This window comes from Octodon degus, unplaced genomic scaffold (assembly GCF_000260255.1).
Source record: "Octodon degus isolate 3935 unplaced genomic scaffold, OctDeg1.0 scaffold00116, whole genome shotgun sequence".
Lineage (NCBI taxonomy): Eukaryota > Metazoa > Chordata > Mammalia > Rodentia > Octodontidae > Octodon > Octodon degus.
The window spans coordinates 5070490-5090097 of NW_004524692.1; the positions used below are offsets into that span (position 1 = coordinate 5070490).

Consider the following 19608-nt stretch of genomic DNA (forward strand, 5'->3'; position numbering starts at 1 on the left):
TTCTATATTTTTATGGATCACTAAAGAATGTAGAAGCACAGGTATGACTGAAAAATATAGCAAGTGTTTAAAAAAATTACAGTAAAAGACACATTGCCATTAACACCCCTCAAAATACCTCTGCTCATTTTTTTTTTTTTTCCGGAACCAAGAATTGAACTCAGGCCTTGTGCTTGCGTGGCAAGTACTTATTCTATGGAGCTAACTCCCCAGCCCTGCTCATTTTCAATACACATCCCATCATTCTTGCCACTTTCTGAAGCAGTTCTGAAAGTCCTCTTTCATGAGTGTCTTTCACTGTACTGTTGTAGCTACCTTAAAGTCCTTTTTCAATTAAAAATGTTCACCCTTTATAGTCATTTGACTTTGGGGAAGAGCCCAAAGTCATACAGTGCCACATCCAATGAATGAAGTGATGGGGACACACCATGTTTTATAAACCTGCCTTTTTGTTAGACGGTACTCAGCAGCAGCATCCATCTTATTTTTTATCACACTGTGTAAAGCCATTCATGAAACAGAACTTCCAAAACTCCTTCTGAAAGCAGAAAGAATGATGGGATATGTGTGGTGGAAGTGAGGGACAGTACTCTGAAGGGAATTAATGGCAATATGTCTTTAACTGTAATAGGCATCCATTCGTTTGTTTTGTCTTTTTGAGACAAGGTTTTGCTATGCAGTTCAGGCTGGTCTTGAACTCATTTTGTAACCCAGGTTGGCCTCAAACTCAGGGTAATCCTCCTGCCTCAACCTTCTCAGTGCTGGGATTACAGGTATGTGCCACCATGCCTAGCCTTGTAAAAAATGTATTTAATTTAAACATTTACCACATACTTTGACCATCCCATTATAGTTTGCCTCTATCTTTTTTCACTTCATATATTTTTTTATTAGTACATGTTTATAGTACATAATGTTTATATCCCTCTTGGGGACTGATACCTGCATATAACACGATCTTAGTTCTTTTCTCATGCCCTTCTCCTGCTCTTCCTCCCTCCTGCCTTTATCTCTGGATCCCCTCCCCATTTGAGAAGATCTATTTACTTTTTTTTCCCCCCATAATTTTATTGATAAACAAATAGCAATGAGACAGTTTCAAATCAAATTGGTAAGACAGTTTCAATAATAAAGAGATCTATTTCCTACTTCCTATTATCTTTTACTTTGCTCTTTTTTTAAAATATGTTGGGTCTCCCATGTAAGAGAGACTATATAGTATTTAAATGTGTGTGCTGAGTTATTTCACTGTCTTTGAAGTCACTATTTTCAAGAGTGAGCAGCCCAGGATGCCCCACTTAATCAGCATCCACTTGGTTTAGTACCACACAGTAGTGGAAACATTGAAAGTGGAAGAATTCATGAGCAGAACAGAGATTAATCTTCTCAGGATTAGCACTGGCAATAGAATGCAAAAAATGTAACAGTGAGGAGGTGGACAAAGGAAAGACAAAACACATTTTTCTTTTCCATTGCTCTCTTTCACAAAAGGAAACACCTGAGTACTATTCAGGAGCCTTACTGTGAGTAAGAAAAGAAGATGCTAAGGTAGTTAGGAGAAACTCAAGGAATGCCTTTTGTATGGACATTGGGAGATACAATTCAAAAGGACGTTCCAAATTTTTTTATTGTTACTACAAATGTTTTTGGACTTACTATACCTCATTTTCCTAGCACTGCTGTTTTACGCAATTTAAGATACACAAGCTTAACTATCAGAAAGAAAATCTCTAACCACCCTCAGCCAGCCCAGTCACCACCACTCACCTCTGATACAACTTCATCTAGCTGCCGCTTCAGCGACCCATTCTCTTTCTTCAGTTGCTCATTCTCTGAAAGAGCAGCCTTTAACCTGGCCTCTAGCCCAAGCATATATTCTTTCTTTTTCTTGCGTGACTGACAAGCAGACTCTCGATTTTTTATCATACGTTGCTGTCTTCTTAGCACAGAGATCTACAAAGAGATGCAATAAATCAAAATATTCTGGCTTTAGAATCAGATCAAAAGAGATCAGAATATATTGACCTTGGGCCAAGGAGATAGCTCAGTGGTCTAAGTGCAAAGACCTGAGTTCGACCCCTGGTACTGCACGCCATGCTGGCCCCGTGCCAAGCTGGCCACTGTAACAAGGGGTGGTGCATGCCTGTAATCCCAGTGCTGGGGAGGCTCAAACAGGAGGGTCACTACGAGTCCCAGCTGCACAGTAAGACCAGGGTATATATATCAAATATATACTGACCTTCACAAATATTTCCAACAGACAGGATACTGGTTGTATCAAAACAGGTTTTAAAATAGAATTGCTAATTTACTTAGCAATTCATTCAAATCAACCTATTAAATTATTTCTTCTGGTGTTTTCTGAAGCTTATTTATTGATTTTCCAGTTTTCCTCTTGGAAACTTCTCAGAATGTGCATTTAAGAACATCCATATACAAAACATCCTTCAGTATTTACAAGAAATAGCTATAGGACTCTCCACAGACACTAAAATCTGCAGATAAGCAGGTCCTTTCTGTGCAGTCGCTTCTTACAATTTACATATAATTAACTCACATCTTCCCATTTACACTAACTCATCTACAGACTACTTATACAGCTAATGCAATGTAAATTCTATGTAAATATTTGTTATGCTGAAGTTTTTAGGAAATGTCAAGGAAAAATGTCTATAAATGTATAGTACACATGCAAGTTTTTCATATATTTTTCTATTCAGTTGCTGAATCCAATGCAAAACCCCCAGGTACAAAAGACTGACTACACACACTTTTGATCAGCATCTCTGGGGCTGAAGAGATGGCTCGGTGGAATAAGCGCTTGCCTGGCAAGTGCAGGAGCCTGAGTTCAATCCCCAGTTCTGGGGGAAAAAAAAAATTGCATGATGATCAGCATCTCTGGCCCTACATTATCCTCCAGAACCATATATCCAATAACTTCTACTTGTAGCTATCATTGTAAATTTAGTACATCTAAATTGAACACATCTTCCTCCACCATTTAAAAAAAGTCTATACATCTAATACTAAATATAAAGGAAGAAGTGATCATTGTTTTTCTTTTATTCCCTGTATTTCCTCCCTTTCTCAATCCCTTGTTCCCTCTCTGAATATAGATGTGTATACATGCTAAAGATCAAGTCTCCTTTAATGAAACTGTCTCAGTTATTCCTTTTTCTCTATTTTGACTATCACCCTCTTAATACAGGCACTCAATAACTCATCTATGGACCACTGCAACACACTCTTAAATGTTCCAATTGTTCTCCGTCTCATCCTATATACCATTTCTAAAAGAACTCCCTCCCCCAATTTTTTATCTTTAAGGGCAAGGTGGCCATACATCCTAGCTACCTACTTTAACTTTCAAAGTCTCCTTCATGTGACCATGCCCTAATTACCATATTTCTGCTCTAAATCTACAACTATTTTTTTTTTAATTTATTTATTTATTTATTTAGTGTGTGGCCAGCTCAGCCCACCAGGGGGCGGGGCTGGCTGGCATGTGGTGCTGGGGATTGAACCGCGGTCCCTGTGCTTTTGTTTAGCTTAGCTTGTTCTAAGCAGGTGCGTTAGACCACTGAGCCATCTCACCAGCCCCCTCTAACTCTACAACTATTCAAGTTACACTGTCATCTTTTTTGTTATTGTTGGCTGGTTGGTTTTTTTTTATGGTGGTGGTTTGGTTTTTGGGGTTTTTGGGGTTTTTTTTTTTTTTTTTTTTGTCTTTTTGAGACAGGATTTTACTATGTAGTTTTGGCTGGCCTCGAACTCTCTTTGGAGCCCAGGCTGCTCTCCAACTTACAGAGATCCTCCAGTCTCAGCCTCCCAAGTGCTGGGCTTACAGGCATGCGCCACCATGTCCAGTTCTATTGTTATCTTCTTATTTAAGACTCCTCAGTAATGTCCATATGACTAACATATTTCTCTTTATAAAGTTTTTCCTCATATGAACTCCATCTCCAATAACTTCATTCTAAGGCCCCGCCAAACACTAAATGTTCTTACTTGATTTTTTATTTCTCTCATCATCTTATGCCCTTATATAATTTGGAATATCTATCAGAATATTCTTATAGTCACAAGTATATCAAGAATGTCAACTTTAGGGCCGGCCAGACAGCTCAGCAGATTGAAGTGCCTGCTTGGGCAGAGCATAGCACTTAGGTTCCATCCCAGGTGTGCCCTGCTGGCCCCGCCCCAGGGGCACACTGAGACAGAGACTGGGTGCGGTGGCATGGGCCTGTAATCCCAGCACTTGGGCGAGCGGCTAAAAAACAGGAAGGGTCACTACAAATCCTATCTGTGTAGTGAGACCCTGTAGACCCTGTACTAAATACATAAGAAAAGGAGAAGTAAAATTATCCTTGTTTGCAGATGGTATCATATACAGAATTTAGAGTTGTTTTGTTTTTTGTTTTTTTTTTTCCCGGAACTGAGGATTGAACTCAGGCCCTCACACTTCCCAGGGAAGTGCTTATTCCACTGAGCCATCTCCATGGTCCTGTACTAAATACATAAATTTTTTAAAATTTACTAAAAAAAAAGAGTGTCAACTTTCTCTCCACGTAGATTTTATATTTTTTGGTCACATCATTTTTTATTTTCAGCTACTTAAACATCTTTCTCAAGCAATAAATCAACTTGTATATGGGGGTCTTATGATTTCTGAAAACATATTTTAAAAACAAACTTATCTTCATTATACATAGTTGTGATATAGAGTTGTGATAAAAAGGCCATATTGTTTTTCAGAAAGCAGCACTGCAAACCTGCTCAACCAACTTTCCTAGTCAAGCCAATGTTGCAGAATGAAAAACTGTGGTTCAGAAGTTTTCTGTTAAGAATACTTGAGAGGGCCGGAGAGATGCTCAGTAGAATAAGCGCTTCCCTGGCAAGCGCAGGGCCTGAGTTCAATCCTCAGTTCTACAAAAAAAAAAAAAAAAAAAAAAAAAAAAAAAAAAAAAAAAAAAAAAAAAAAAAAAAAAAGAATACTTGAGAGTGTCAAAGGAATATTCAGTTTCCTCCACAAAGAGCCACTAGAATTTTTTCACAATCTCCCTTGGTTTTGTCCAGAATGGCTTGGCACAGAGAGATCCCATACATCTTCTGACAGTACACTTTGATATCATTCATGTCGCTTTCCAAGCGAGAGACCACGACCCTGATAAGTGCCTTATGACGAGTTCCAGCGCCCTTCACTGCCTCATGAAGCGTCTCAGCAAAAAAAGCAGGTGTACTTGTGGCACATTTCACAATGGCTGTGAGGCATCTCTCAATGTCACCCTTCAGCTCCTGGTCCAGAGCCTTGCTCATGTAGTGGTCACTGTACTTGGTGTATCTCTGAAACACTCTGCGAAGATGGAGTAGCTGCGGGTGGTCAGAATGGTGTTGAACACATTCACATCTGTCTCCTTTCTCCAGCTTCATATAGGGCCCTGGCATCTGTGTCCATCAAGTCTTCATTCATACCAAGATCTTCACATCAGCCACCCTTAGAGACAGAAAGCAGAGCCTTCCAAAAATTTCCAAATGTATCTGTGGTGATGTTTTTGGCTAAATCTCTCTTCAGCTCATCTCTGTAGACTCTATTAATTTCTCCAATTTCTCTATTCTTTCTTGATGCCAAAATTTCAATGACGGTGTCTTCATCAGTTCCAAGATCCTTCATGACCACACGGAACTCATCTGTGTCAAACTGGCAGTTTTCAACAGAGCTAAAACCACTTCTTCTAGATGACCTGTGAGGACTTTCTTCAGAGCTTCATCCAGTGGCTTCCCTTTTTCCTGGAGGTAGGCTGCTGTGGTCTGCTGACACTGGGCATTACTTCTCTTTGTCAGAATGTCACTGATGGTTGCTTTATCCACATCTTCTACTATTATGGCTTTGTGCAAAGCCTCAATATCAGAGGAGAGATTAAAGCTGGGGTAGGAGCTCAGGGCTGACCCAGGACCGCCTTTGGATGCTTTCTCAGTTTGAGCATATTCCTGTTCTTGATTGTCAATAAAGCAGGCCTGCTTGAGGAATTCTGATACCATTGCCATTTTAAAGTGTCTTTTTTTCTACCTTCTTCCAAAGAACTCAAGGGAGGCTCTTCCTGGTGCATTCAGTCCTTCACCTAGATTTTAGACCTTGAAACTACAAACCCACTACTCAGAGTATCTATCATAATCAAAATTCAATCAGCAAAATCATTTTTAATTTTTTTTTTTTAGTTTTGCTTTGTTTTTAAATTTTATTTATTTATTTATTTGTGTGTGTGTATGTGTGTGTGTGTGGCCAGCTCAGCCCACCAGGGGGTGGGGCTGGCTGGCATGTGGTGCTGGGGGACTGAACCGCAGTCCCTGTGCTTTGCTAAGCTTGTTCTAAGTAGGTGCTTTAGATCACTGAGCCATCTCACCAGCCCAGCAAAATCATTTTTGTTCTCTAATTTATAAAGCATTTAATTTTTGAGATAATAAAGTTCATAAAAAGCATCAAACAACAATATATAAATAACTGATTAAGTACATAGATGGCTGAGTTAATGCCATCTATATATCTTATAATGGAACTTTTAAAAATAAACATTTACTGTAGGGTATTCCATAACCAATAAATAAATAAAATTAAATAATTTCTTATCAACTTCTTTTAAAATAACAACATATGCCCTATCCAAATACTACATTTCTGGAAAGAGGCAAGCCAAAACCAGTCCAGCAACCTCTCAGCACCATATACTGTCAACATGTTTTAGTTATTACCAGAAGGAAAAGAAATGATGCTATAAGATGCCACAAAAAAGGATGCATCTTTTTTTCTTTTTCTTTTTTTTAGGATAACTAGGGAATAGAAACCTAGGCCTTTGAACCCAGCTAGTTTTATTTTTTATTTGGAGACAAGGTCTTGCTAAATTGCCCAGTCTGGACTCATACTTGCAATCTTCTTGCCTCAGCCTCCCAAATTGCAGGAATTACAGATGTACACCACCACACCTGGCTGGGTTTTCTCTTTTAACTAAAACTTCACACAAATGCCTACGTTAAATACCATTTATAAAATTTCCCTGCAGAACTATCCATTCTTCAGTAATGTTACACATGTATATGTGCACATGTGCAGCAGCAACAAAGCTTGGATGGATGGATCATTAACCAATTTCAAACTACTCTCTGGACAATAGCACCTTGTTCAGTCTAATGCTATTTTTGGTTATCTTCATTGTTACAGAGAATGCCAGAGTCCGTGATTAATATTGGGGTGCTGAAGTATGCAGAACACTGAGTAAGCACATAAAAGAGAAGGTTCCCAGATGGAAGAGTTTATACTAAAAGTTAGATAAAAGGCAGCCTTACTTTAAAGGCTAATTAATCTATGGAATTTGGGAGGCTTACAGATGGTACACATTTCAAACAAGGATTAAGCATATCTATAAACAATAAAAGCACCTGCATATTACACAGCATTAATGTTTCAAAGGCTGTCAGCCCACGTGCCTCACACCAAAAGAATGAAAACCACCTGTGGTCGCTGCCATCCCACACAAAAAGATCCCCTGCAATAATTCTGAAAATACTCAATACTACTAATAAAAACATAGAGCAAATACACATGAATAAATAAAACCCACCAGGAGCAAAAAACAGAGGGCTCTAACTCTGTATCTCAGCAATCCCTATCACATATATTTAAATTAATCTATACTTCTTAGGCAAAAAAATATAAGTATGATTTTTAAATAAAATACATATACATATATGACCTGGTATTTGGTGTTTATGCAGAGTATTTACCTTTATAAGAGAAAACGATTACTCTGTAATTCTGGTTCATAAACTGATTTTTGTACATACAAAATAACATAATCATCTTTGACATGCAATGAGAATGGCAGCATAGTATTTTAAAATTTGTATAGCTTTTCAAGATTCCTTAAAACAAGCATCATCCCTGGATCCACTATTAAAGACTAGAAAGGCCAACCAAGCCTAGAGCTGAGTTCAGCTGCCTGCACATTCAGTGGTACACACACAACAGCTACAAGTTGCTTTTAAATCACAAAGAGAGAGTCTTGGAATCACAGCATAGAACTCTAACCTCAGTGAACTGTGTGGTTACTTTAATTATGTGTCTGTCTGCAAAAACTTATGGAAACTGTATGCGTCTGGGAGCTTAATCTCCTGTTAACAATTTGAAAACATGAAATCAATACTTTGGCCCATTAATCAATTAACACATGTCTCCTATATGCATAGCAGATGATTTAACACAGACAGAAAAGAGCAAACAGCTGGCTAACCTCTGTTTCTGATCATCCTACCTACAGACATCTCTTCCACCAAGCACTATGCTTTGGAAAAAGAAAAAAGAACAAAAGGAAAAACTCCACAGCTGCAAAATATTCTCCTTTTAGTTACTGCACCACAAAATGTGATGTTTTGCTTGGTAAACTTTTATTTGAAAGTAAGAAATATGTGTAAAAAGAAGATATTCACAAATAAATAAGTTTTTTTTGAGGGCTGAATCAATTTATAAGTCAAAATTTCAAATCTGTTTTGTTGTTGTTGGGGATTTGGTTTTGTTTTGCTTTGTTTTGTTTCGTTTTGAACAGGGTTTCACTAAGTACTTCAAGCTGATCTTGAACCTGCAGCAATTCTGCCTCAGCCTTCCAAGGGCTGGGATTATAGGCATGAGCCACTGAGCCCAGTTATATTTTGTTTTTAATTTTGAAAGCTTTAACAAGTGATAAACACCTTAAGATAGTATAATTATCTTTCTTAAAACATGGGCTATTTAGATTTATAGCCTTGATTCTGTGATGTTCCTGAGAAATGAGCTTCAAAGACCTGAATGACTATAAATTAATGTAACATTAAAGCAGAATTTTTTGTTACAAAAATATATGGCTACATCTCATGTAAACTGAAGCCAGTTGAAGTATTGATAATCCATGGATGAGTCACTTAGTAATTACTAGCTTTCTAAACATCTTGCTATCAGTCCTAATTTTCATTTAGCTGAATCTTAAACTAAACTGATGGATAATGCAGAAACTCACTGACTAACCTCTTTATCACATCAGGCAAAAATACATAAATACTTTTTTTAATTTTTTTCCATAATTTTATTGAGAAACAAATAGCAATGAGACAGTTTCAAACCAAATTGGTAGGAGAGTTTCAATAATTAACACATTGCATACATTCTTCCTAGTGGTTAACTGCTGTACAAGATGCAGACTTGGTATCCTATTTACAAACACCATTAGAACAAATCAATCTATTCATTAAGAGAATGTAACTATATATCTATCCTAACCACTTTGAATACACAGATACAAAATGGACATTCATCTGTATCCCCCTTTTTGTTAAGTTCCATCATTTAAATATTATAGGTGTGTAAACTCAGCAAAATATTCTAAAAGAGTTCAGTAGTCCATAATAGTACTGGCTCTTCCGCTTCACTGGCAATGTCAGAAATTGTTGACCTGAGTCCCCTATAGCTCAACATAACAGCATGGCTTTACTTCTTATACTTCATTTTTATGCTTTTCTGCTGGATGGTTAAGACCAAGATAAAGCAGGACCTATGCAACAAGAGTTTTAGCTTTTGGGTCTGAAAAGGTCAGTGAAATCCCTTCAGGACTTATCCTTAGATCTTGTACCTCAGATTGTAGAACCTCTGTCAGTGTCAGCCATGTGGATGAGTCACGGCCATTGCTTGGCCAATGTGCTCTTCTGTGAAAGCCTGAGAGAATGTTTTCTCTCCATGTGACTCTCCTTAGGCACACTCTACATCATCGATCACTTTCCTCTTTGGTCCCATAATCTTCTTGATCAGAAAATTTGGGACACTACCGAGTTACATGACGTTACAGTACAAGTTCTCATATGTCCTGAGTCTTAATTGACCTTGGAAGGCTAGGGCCAAAATGTTGGCTTTCCTTGCAGCACTCCTTTTTCTCTAATTTTAGTCTGCAAACTTAGGTTGTTAACCATCCAGAAGACAAGCTTATTGTTATTACCATACAACCTAGGCTGTTAAGCTTAACCTCACTATCTGTCTGAATATCAAACATCTTAGGCATAACATGGAACAGGTATTTTTCATCAAGTATTGATATGTTGAACTTTAAGTCCCTATAGAATATGATGAAAAATCATTTAAAAATTAGAATATATTTTTTAAAAGAGGCATAAAGAATTATATACTTATGTTTACACATAAGTCCAAAAATCTAACCATATACAACCTTGAAGCAGGACAGTCCCACAATATTCCTTTTCCTATCTCTTGCCTTCATTCACCACCCCCTTCTTTTTGAACAATCATCTACCTGAGAGACAGCACAGCAGCAACTGGCATGCCATGACAAGCAGCCCGTATTCAGAAGACCAGAATGACAGGCACTCCAAGCATGAAACTACTATTACAGATTACCATCTTCAGTGCAGTTGCTTAGTTCACAGGTATCAGTATATATAGTTAGTCAGGATGAGAATCTTTCCAATTAACTACTAGATTCAAAAATCTTCTGCAGATTCTCAGGATCATTGCCTTGCCCATCTTCTACATATAACTGTATGGCTTGACATTGTCATATTTCCTAGCGCTTCTCCTTTCCCTCTTTTGATTAGTTAGTCCTCGAGATCCTGCTTTCCTTTTACTTGAATACTTTCTAATACTTTTTAAACATCAATACTTTAAAGACCGGCCAGATAGCTCAGCAGACTAAGTGCCTGTTTCGGCAAGTGCAAGGACCTGGGTTCCATCCCTGGCACCACAAGCTGTGCATTCCTATAATCTCAGTGCTGGGGAGGCTGAAAACAGGAAGATCACCATGAGTCTGAGCTGCATGGTGAGTCTCTGTATCAAATACATTTAAATAAATAAATAATAAAATAATACTTTTAATATTTATATAAATACTTTAAGCCTAACTGAAATGGATTTAAAGGTCAAATTTCCTTGCATATTTCTCGCATTATATAACATATATTACTGCACATAAGAATGAACATATTCATAGTATAGATACACCCTAAAAGCATACAAAGCTAAAATTAGTGGCAAATCTAATTTGTGGCAATCTTATTCAAATAAATTAAATATTTTAATTTGATTTCTCCTAAGACTCTTAAGTACATTCCTCTGTTCTCAAAAAAATAATTTAAAACAGCAAAAGAGAAATTTTTGAGCCAGGTGTGATGGCTCATGCCTACAATTCCAGCACTCAGGAGGATGAGGCAAGAGGATCACTGAGTTTGAGGCCAGTCTGTGCTACACAGTGAGACTGTCTCAAAAGAAAAAGAAAGACAAGGAGAAATTTTAAACTTACACTAACCTAGGGCCAGGGAGATAGCTCAGTAGAATAAGCACTTCCCTAGCAAGGGCATGGGCCTGAGTTCAATCCCCGGTTCGGAAAAAAAAAAAAAAAAAAAAAAAAAAACTTATGCTAACCTGTATCTACGTCTATGTCTAGATGGATTGAGCAACAGATAGATAGGCAGTAAATGAGATAAAATATTAACAGATGAATCTAGCTGTAAAGAGTACAATTTTTGACTTCACAACTTTTCAACACTTGCAATTATAACCACACATGAAATGCACTCTATTGCACATATCACACTGAAGAATTATAAGACATAAAACCAAGCACAATGGGACACTCCTCTAATTCCAGCTCTGACGGAGACTTGAGGCAGAAAGACTGTATATTCAAGTCTTGCCTGGAAAACTGAGACCTTGTCTCAGACCTTTAAAAATAGCTGGAGCGATAGGTCTACAGCTCAGTGGTAGAATGCCTCTGGGTTCAGTCCCCCAGTATGGTGAGAGAGGGAAGAAAGACATCAAAGATTTTGGAACTCAAAATCAAGGGAGATAAAATCCATAGAAAATGTTAATCTGAATACTTTCAAGCCTTGAATATCATTTTTTAACCACTTAAGCCAAATTCTCTTCTGTTATCTACCAATATTCTTTTACATAACTATAAGATAATGATCTTTGAGGCATACTCCTTCAAGAATATAGTCATTTAAAATTGACTATTCTCCCATGACTCATTCACATGGCTGACACTGACAAAGGATCTATAAACTGCTATACAGAATTTCAGGATAAATCCTGAGGGGACCTGACTGACGGCAGATACAAAAGTTACATTTCTTGTTATATAGGTCTTGCTTTATCTTGGTCTTAACCATCCAGCAGAAAAGTATAAAAACAAGGTATAAAAAGTAAAGCCATATTAAAATGCTGAGCTGTAAAGGGCTCAAGTCAACAACTTCTGACATTGCCAGTCCTACAGATAACCCACTACTATTATGGACTACTGGACTATATTGGATTATTTTGCTGAATTCACGCACCTGCAATATTTAAATGGAAATGGAATACCCATCTCTGACAAAACTAAACAAAAAAAAGAGGCTACAAATGAAGCACCATTTTGTATCTGCATATACAAAATAGGATAGATACACAGCTACTTTCTCTTAATTCAATGAGAAGAAAGATTTGTACTAATAGTGGTTGGACAGGATATCATGTGTGAATCTTGTATTATGAATATGCAATGTATTAATTATTGTAACTGTCCTACTAAACTGTTTGAAACAATTGCTATTTGTTCCTCAATAAAATTGATAATAAAGACCATTTTGTATCTGTATATTCAAAATAGGACAGATATACAGCTACATTCTCTTATTCAATGAATAAGAAGATTTGTTCTAATAGTGTTTGTGGATGGGATGTCAAGTCTGCATCTTGTACAATGAATAACCACTGAGACAACAATGTGCAATGCATTTATTATTGAAACTGCCCTACTGATCGGTTTTGAAACTGTCTCATTGCTGTTTCTCAATAAAATTATTTTAAAAAATTAAAAATTAAATTAAATTAAAATTTATTATTCTCTTTTATGAATTACTTATTTTGTCCACTGATTGCTGCCTTAGTATTTTTCCCACTCTTCCTAGTATAAATACTATTTATATAATAAAAATGTTTTATAAAAACTGTGAAAATCTGTACATGGATGTTCAAAACATCATTCATAGTAGCCTAAAAAGTAGAAGCAATTCTTTGCCTGTCCCTATGGCTTCAACTGTCCCACTATGTTTCCTTCTAGCAGTTTCAAAGTTTCAGATCTTGGATCCATTGCAAATGCATTTTGATACACAGTGAGACAGATCTAGTTTCCATCTTCTACATACTGGTGTCCAGTTTTGCCAGCACCATTTTGCTAAAGAGACTGTATATGGATTATCAACAAAAAAAATCTATAACCATACAATGGAATATTATTCAGCCATAAAAAGAAATAAATATACATGCATGCTTCAATGTGACTGAACCTTGAAAAACATACGAAGGGAAAAAAGTCACACATAACAGGCCACACAGTTTATGATTCTACTGATGTGAAATGTTCCAGACAATTACAAAAAAGAAAGTAGATTACTGGCTACTAGTGACTACAGGGAGGGAGTTGTGAGGAATGACTATTCATAGAGTTTCTTTTCAGAAACCAGGAAAACCATTCAAAATAGCCTAAACACACACACACACACACACACACACACACACACACACACACACAAACTAGTGATCATACTAAGAAGGTAGAAGACCTCTACAATAAAAATTACTGAACACTGGAAGAAGACATTAGAAACATCTCCATGTTCATGGATTGGTAGAATCAATATCATAAATTAACTTTATTACCAAAAGCGATACACAGTTCAGTGCAATCCCTATCAAAATTTCAGTAACATCCTTCATAAAACTAGAAAAACCAATCCTAAGATTCATATGAAAACACAAAAGATTCAGATAACCAGAGCAATCAGTAGCAAAATGAGCAAGCCTAGAGGCACCAACTTCAAATTCCACTAAGAAGCCACAGAAATAAAAACAGCATGATGGTACAGGCAGAAAATAGATACAGATAAATAAATTATTATAGAGGACAGAAACAAACTCAACTATAGCCATTTGGCTCTTCACAAAGATGCCCAAAAGTCGAAGAAAAGAAAGTCTCTTTAACAAATGATGCTGGGGAAACCGAAAACCCACAATGAATTAGCTTCCCCATTACTGAGGCATAATACCTGATACCCTCAGGGGAAGAAAGGTCTAATTTAGTCCAGTTTCAGGAGATTCAGTGCATGGTCCACTGGCTCCAAGGCTAAACCTGTTGTGGAAGGGCATCATGGCACAAGGCTCCTTGGGTCATGGTAGCCAGGATACAGAGCAGGGAACAGCGCCAGAGGAGAATGGGTGAGGGGTCACATATAGTTCCCAAAGCCACACCACTGCGACACACCCAAACACACCTAGGAGCACGATTTGCGAATATGCTACGTGTTTATTAAGCCAATCAAGTTGACATATCAGGATTAATGGGCAGACATGTATAGATGATTGAATCTAGATCACTATTTCTTGCCTTTTATAAAAATCAGTTCATGGAGCCAGGGAGATAGCTCAGTAGAATAAGTGCTTGCCTGGTAAGCACAAGGACTTGAGTTCAATCCCCGGTTTTAAAAAAATAAAAAATAAAAATAAATAATAAAAATCAGTTCAAAAATTGATCAAATGGGGCTGGGGAGATGGCTCAGTAGAATAAGTGCTTGCCTGGCAAGCGCAAGGACCTGAGTTCAATCCCTGGTTCCACAAAAAAAAAAAAAAAACATAAATAAATAAAAAATGAAAGGATCAAAAACCTAAGTATAAGCCTAAAACAGCTAGAAGGAAAAACTTGAAGCCATAGGCAAAGGCAGACTTTCTGAACATGGCATCAACAAAACCAAAAATAATAGCAAATTTTAACAAATGGGTCTATAGCAAATGAAAAGGTTTCTACATAGCAAGGGAAAAACCAACAGAATGAAGAGATAGTCCTACAGAACAGGTAAAGAATCTTTGCGAGGTATTCTTCCTACAGAAGATTAATATATAAAAGAGGTTAAGAACTGATGAAAATTTAACACCAAAAACTGAAATAGCCCAATCAATAAATGGCCAAATAAATCAAACAGGTAATTCTCAAAAAAAGTACAAATGACCTATAAGTAAATGAAAACTTATTCTGTAACAGCTTTAGCCATTAGGGAAATGTGAGATCACAACTACAGTGAGATTCTATCTCACCATCCTGCATCATGGTGGCGATCATCCAGGATACAGAAAACAAATACAGTACAGAAAACAGATGTCGGCAAAGATGGAGGGGTAGAGGAGAACCCTTCTACGCTGGTGGTGGCATGTAAATTAGCATATCCACTATGGAAATCAGCATGAAGGGTCCCCAAAAAGCCAAAAACAGAGCTACTCATGAAAACACAATTAAATAGGAGTAAGTTATAGCATTCTATAGCACAGTACAGTGATAATAGCTAACAATAATTATACATTTCAAAATAGCTAGATTTTCAAAGTTCTTTGCACAAAGAAATTATAAATATTTGCAGTGATAGACATAGTAATTATCCTGATTTAATCATACACATTGTATGTGTGGATCAATCATTCTGCACCCCTTAAATATGTCCAAATATTGTGTCAGAAACAAAAAAATAAGCTACACATGGTAGCATACACCTATAACCCCAGAACTCAGGGAGGCTGAGGAAGGAGAATCACAAGTTTGAACCCAGCCTAAGAAACTTAGTAACTTAGCAAGACCCTATCTCAAAACAAAAACAAATAAACAGGGTTAGGAATGTAGCTCAGGGTGAGCTGGGTTCAATCCTCAGTATTAAATAAGATTCAATAAAAACAGAGCTCCCATGTTTTATTAGTGAGCTAATACCTAATGATTTCTAAATATTTACCACATTTGGAAGCCTGACATTTAAGACACCAATTCTATTTGGACAGTCATGTCCTTTACTTTCTCCCCAGAAATTCTATATATTGTGTAGTTTGGTTTTTTTTTTCAAGGGGAACAATACAATACAGGATACATATTTTATAGGATTATTTTATAATAGTCACCCAAAGAATCACATATAAAGAGTGCAGGAAATCTGTCCACACACTAAAGACTCAAAGAATCTAGCTCCATATCCTATAGCAGCACCCTACATGAGTCCAGTTGAAGACAGAGAGACCACAACAATGCCTCTTATGAGTCCACCTAGAGGCCTAGTGCCCATGACAATGTCTCATGCAGTTCTGTTTCATGGATCTGCACTGGGAAGGCCCAAAGATAAGTGGTGGAAACTAAAAAGTCTATGCCAGTGGGATGAAGGATCTGTGCTAACAGGCTGAGGGATCCAAACTAGAGCCAGAAAGTGACTCAAAAGACCAGAGCTCCTCCAAAATAGACCTCAGCCATCCTCAGCGACAATGAGATTCCGAGCTCCTCTGACAAGAGAAAAGCTGAGTCTGTGTCAGGATGGCCAGCATGGCAAGCTTCTCCAGGAGACTGAGCAGTGCACCATCTTCCCCTCCAGAGCCAGGAAGCCATGCTTCAAGTAAAAGAGCTTCCCCAAAGAAAACCACAGCCATTCTCAGCAAAAAGGTCCCAAGCTCCTCCAACAATGAGAACAGCCAAGTTCATCAGGAAAGCCAGCATGACAAGGTCCTCCAAGAGAACAAAAACTCCCTAGCAGCTTCTCTTCTCCAGTTCTCCCTTTTATGCTGCTGGCAACAATATTGAAGTGGGCCTCCCATACCCAGCACCACACTGGTTCAGTTCAGGTAGGTCACAGGCTGACCACCAGTTGTTAATCCACCACATTTTGTTACTTTATTTTGGTCCAATCACTATTATATTTTTTTTGAAACATGGTCTCACTATACCCAGGCTGGCCAGGAATTCATGACCCTCTTTGCCTCAGCCTTAACCAGGTCCAGGATTACAGGTGCATGTCATCACACTGGCTCAAGAGCCATCATCTGACTTAATTCCATTCCCTGCCATATACCCACAAGGTAGCATACCATAGGGATACCTGTGTACCCATGTTTACTGTGGCACAATTTACAGCATGTGAAATATGGAACCAATCTAGGTACCCATCCACAGGCGATTACAATGTGGCAATATATATATGTATTATATATATATATATATATATATATATATATACACACATATATATTATATATTAGTAATATATAATATATATAACCTGTGTATTATATATAATACGTATATATATGCATTATTCAGCCATAGAGAAAAACAAAATTATGTCACCTATATAAAAATGAATGGAACTAGAAATCCTCATCTTAAGCAAAATAAGCCAAAGCTCAAAAAGACTAAGCATCACAGGTTCTCCCTTTTTCAAAAAGATGGTATCAAAGGAGACTTGAGACCATTACTGAATAAGATAAAAAGGGCAAAGGAGATGCAAGGGATGTGAGAAGATTGGATACGGAGGGATGGATGTGATCAAAGTATATGCACTGAAGTCCAATATTTTATAAAATTAAGTAAAACAAAAAGATTCATCTGACTTCCAAAAAAAAAGTAGAAATCCCTACCATTAGGGACAAGATAGGAGGGGCAAAGAATGCTTTCCTCTAGCCACATCCCCTAACAAATTGTTCTGAGGTAAACAAAATAGAAAATCCTGATAATTCAACAAAATCCAGCCCATCTTTTATAATGTAACAGTTCAATAAACCTTGAATACAATTTAAAAATTCAATTCTGGCTCCTATATGAAACAGACTGTCACACAGTTATTTAAAATCTATAGGATATACTGATATGCAAAGACCTCTAAAATAGAACTGAGAAAAGCAAGCTTCAGGACACCATGTATAGTGTGCTACTATTTCTGCAAAACAGATCAATAGGTAAAAGCCATGAATACATACACATCCAGAAATTGCCTCAGGCTGGTTCACATCTGTAATCCCAGCATGAGGGAGGCTGAGGCAGAACTGCTGAGCTGGAATGCCAGTATGGGCTACATAATGAGGTCAAGGCCAGACTGAACTACAATGCAATTAACTGTCTCCAAATCAAAAACAAAAACAAAAAGAGAAACAAAAGAAAAAGAAAAAAGGAGGGCTGGCAAGGAGGTCTAAGCACCTGCCTGGCAAGCTCAAGAATCCGGGTTCAATCACCAATACCACATGCCGTCCAGGTCCTGGAACCCTGGACCAAAACGGGGCATGGTTGTGCACACCTTAATCCCAGCACTGGGACGACTAAGACAGGAGGATCACTGAGTCTGAACTGTGTAGTGAGATCCTGTACCAAATAAATAAATAAATAAATGATTAAAGAAAAAAGAAATTGCCTCAGAAAAGGTGCATACAAAACTAGTAAGACTGATCACTTACTTCTGGCCTAGGGAATGAACTAGTTATATTAAACTGTTTCCCAAGAATGAATGTCCAAGGTAAGGTTGCAAGAATGGAAATTGGAGAAAGGAAAGAAAAGCATATAACTATTTAAAAGTCAACATCCTTTAAAAATAATCTTAAACCATATCAAGATACCAAACTGAAAAATATAAAGAATGATAAAGTTGCCACAACATAAAGCCATCCAAATGAAATACAAGAAGGTAGACGAAAGAAAGCCCTGTCCACTTCCCCTTCCAAAGCTACTGCAACCGCAAATGAAATTTAACTGCCAAAATCCTTATTGAAGATAAATCTTTAGAAGCCCCAAGCTTTTTTTTAAGAGAAACTGCAAATATTTTAACAAAGCATGCTTTTCTTTCTTTTATGTGCAGTCTCTGGTAGCAGCAATGCCAAATGCAGTCAGTACAGAAGTAATTTTTCTTCTAAAATCTGGATAGCTTTATATATCTCCAAATCTTTCCTACTGAATTTGTTTTGATAGATTCCTCCACTTGCAGCCTAAAGAAATACTGTGATCTCAATGTTTTTGTTGTTAAAGAACTTACTGAAATGTGTCTATGCATTATTTATCCCACTGGGACTAAACTAGCACCACAGTTTAAGAAGATTCAGCTCACATTTATGGTTTCTTAGAGATCCAATTATTGGGTCTTACAAATAAAAGTAACAGCTTAAATTTATCTATACAAGTTTTGGGGTTCTTTTTTCTAAAATATAAATTAGTTATTTTTTTTTTAGTTGCTTTGCATTGCAAATAGATTATCATGGACTTTTTTTGAAGGGGGTCTTTTGGGACAGGGTTTCATTATGCAGTTCAGACCGACCTAGTACTTGCAGTGATTTTCTGCATCAGCCTCCCAAGTGCTGGGATTACAGAAGTGTACCACCATGACTAGCATAGACATTTTTTGAGAGACACACCACTAGGGAATCTCTTGCTCCTACAAGTCTTACTGGGTAAGCCAGGAATATAAAGCCCTGACCACTCTTTACCCAGGCCATTTTAGAAACAGGGTTGGGTTTCCAGCAAGCAACTTTAGAGGATGAAGAAAAGTTTCCCTCTGGATAGTGAGAAGGTTTGCTTCTTCCTGCTTGCTGTAAATATTGTAGATTGTCCAACTTCCTATCCTGCTACTGCAGAGTGAAAGAGAGAGGGGAGAGAAGGGAGAGAGGGAAAATTTAACTGCCAAAATCCTTATTGAAGATAAATTTTGTAGATTGTCCAACTTCCTATCCCTCTACTGCAGAGAGAAAGAGGAGAGAGAGGAGAG

The 19608-nt window shown here is 37.4% G+C and overlaps 1 protein-coding gene and 1 pseudogene across 2 annotated transcripts in view; both read right to left on the reverse strand.

Moving 5' to 3' along the window:
- Atf6 (activating transcription factor 6) overlaps positions 1-19608 on the reverse strand; it is a 274808-nt gene that overhangs the window by 214393 nt on the left and 40807 nt on the right. For both annotated transcript variants that reach the window (XM_023699786.1, XM_012516641.2), the window contains exon 8: positions 1768-1953. In XM_023699786.1, coding sequence (XP_023555554.1) covers positions 1768-1953 — 186 coding nt within the window. The remainder of the gene's footprint in view (positions 1-1767; positions 1954-19608) is intronic.
- LOC105743325 lies at positions 5017-6045 on the reverse strand (annotated as a pseudogene).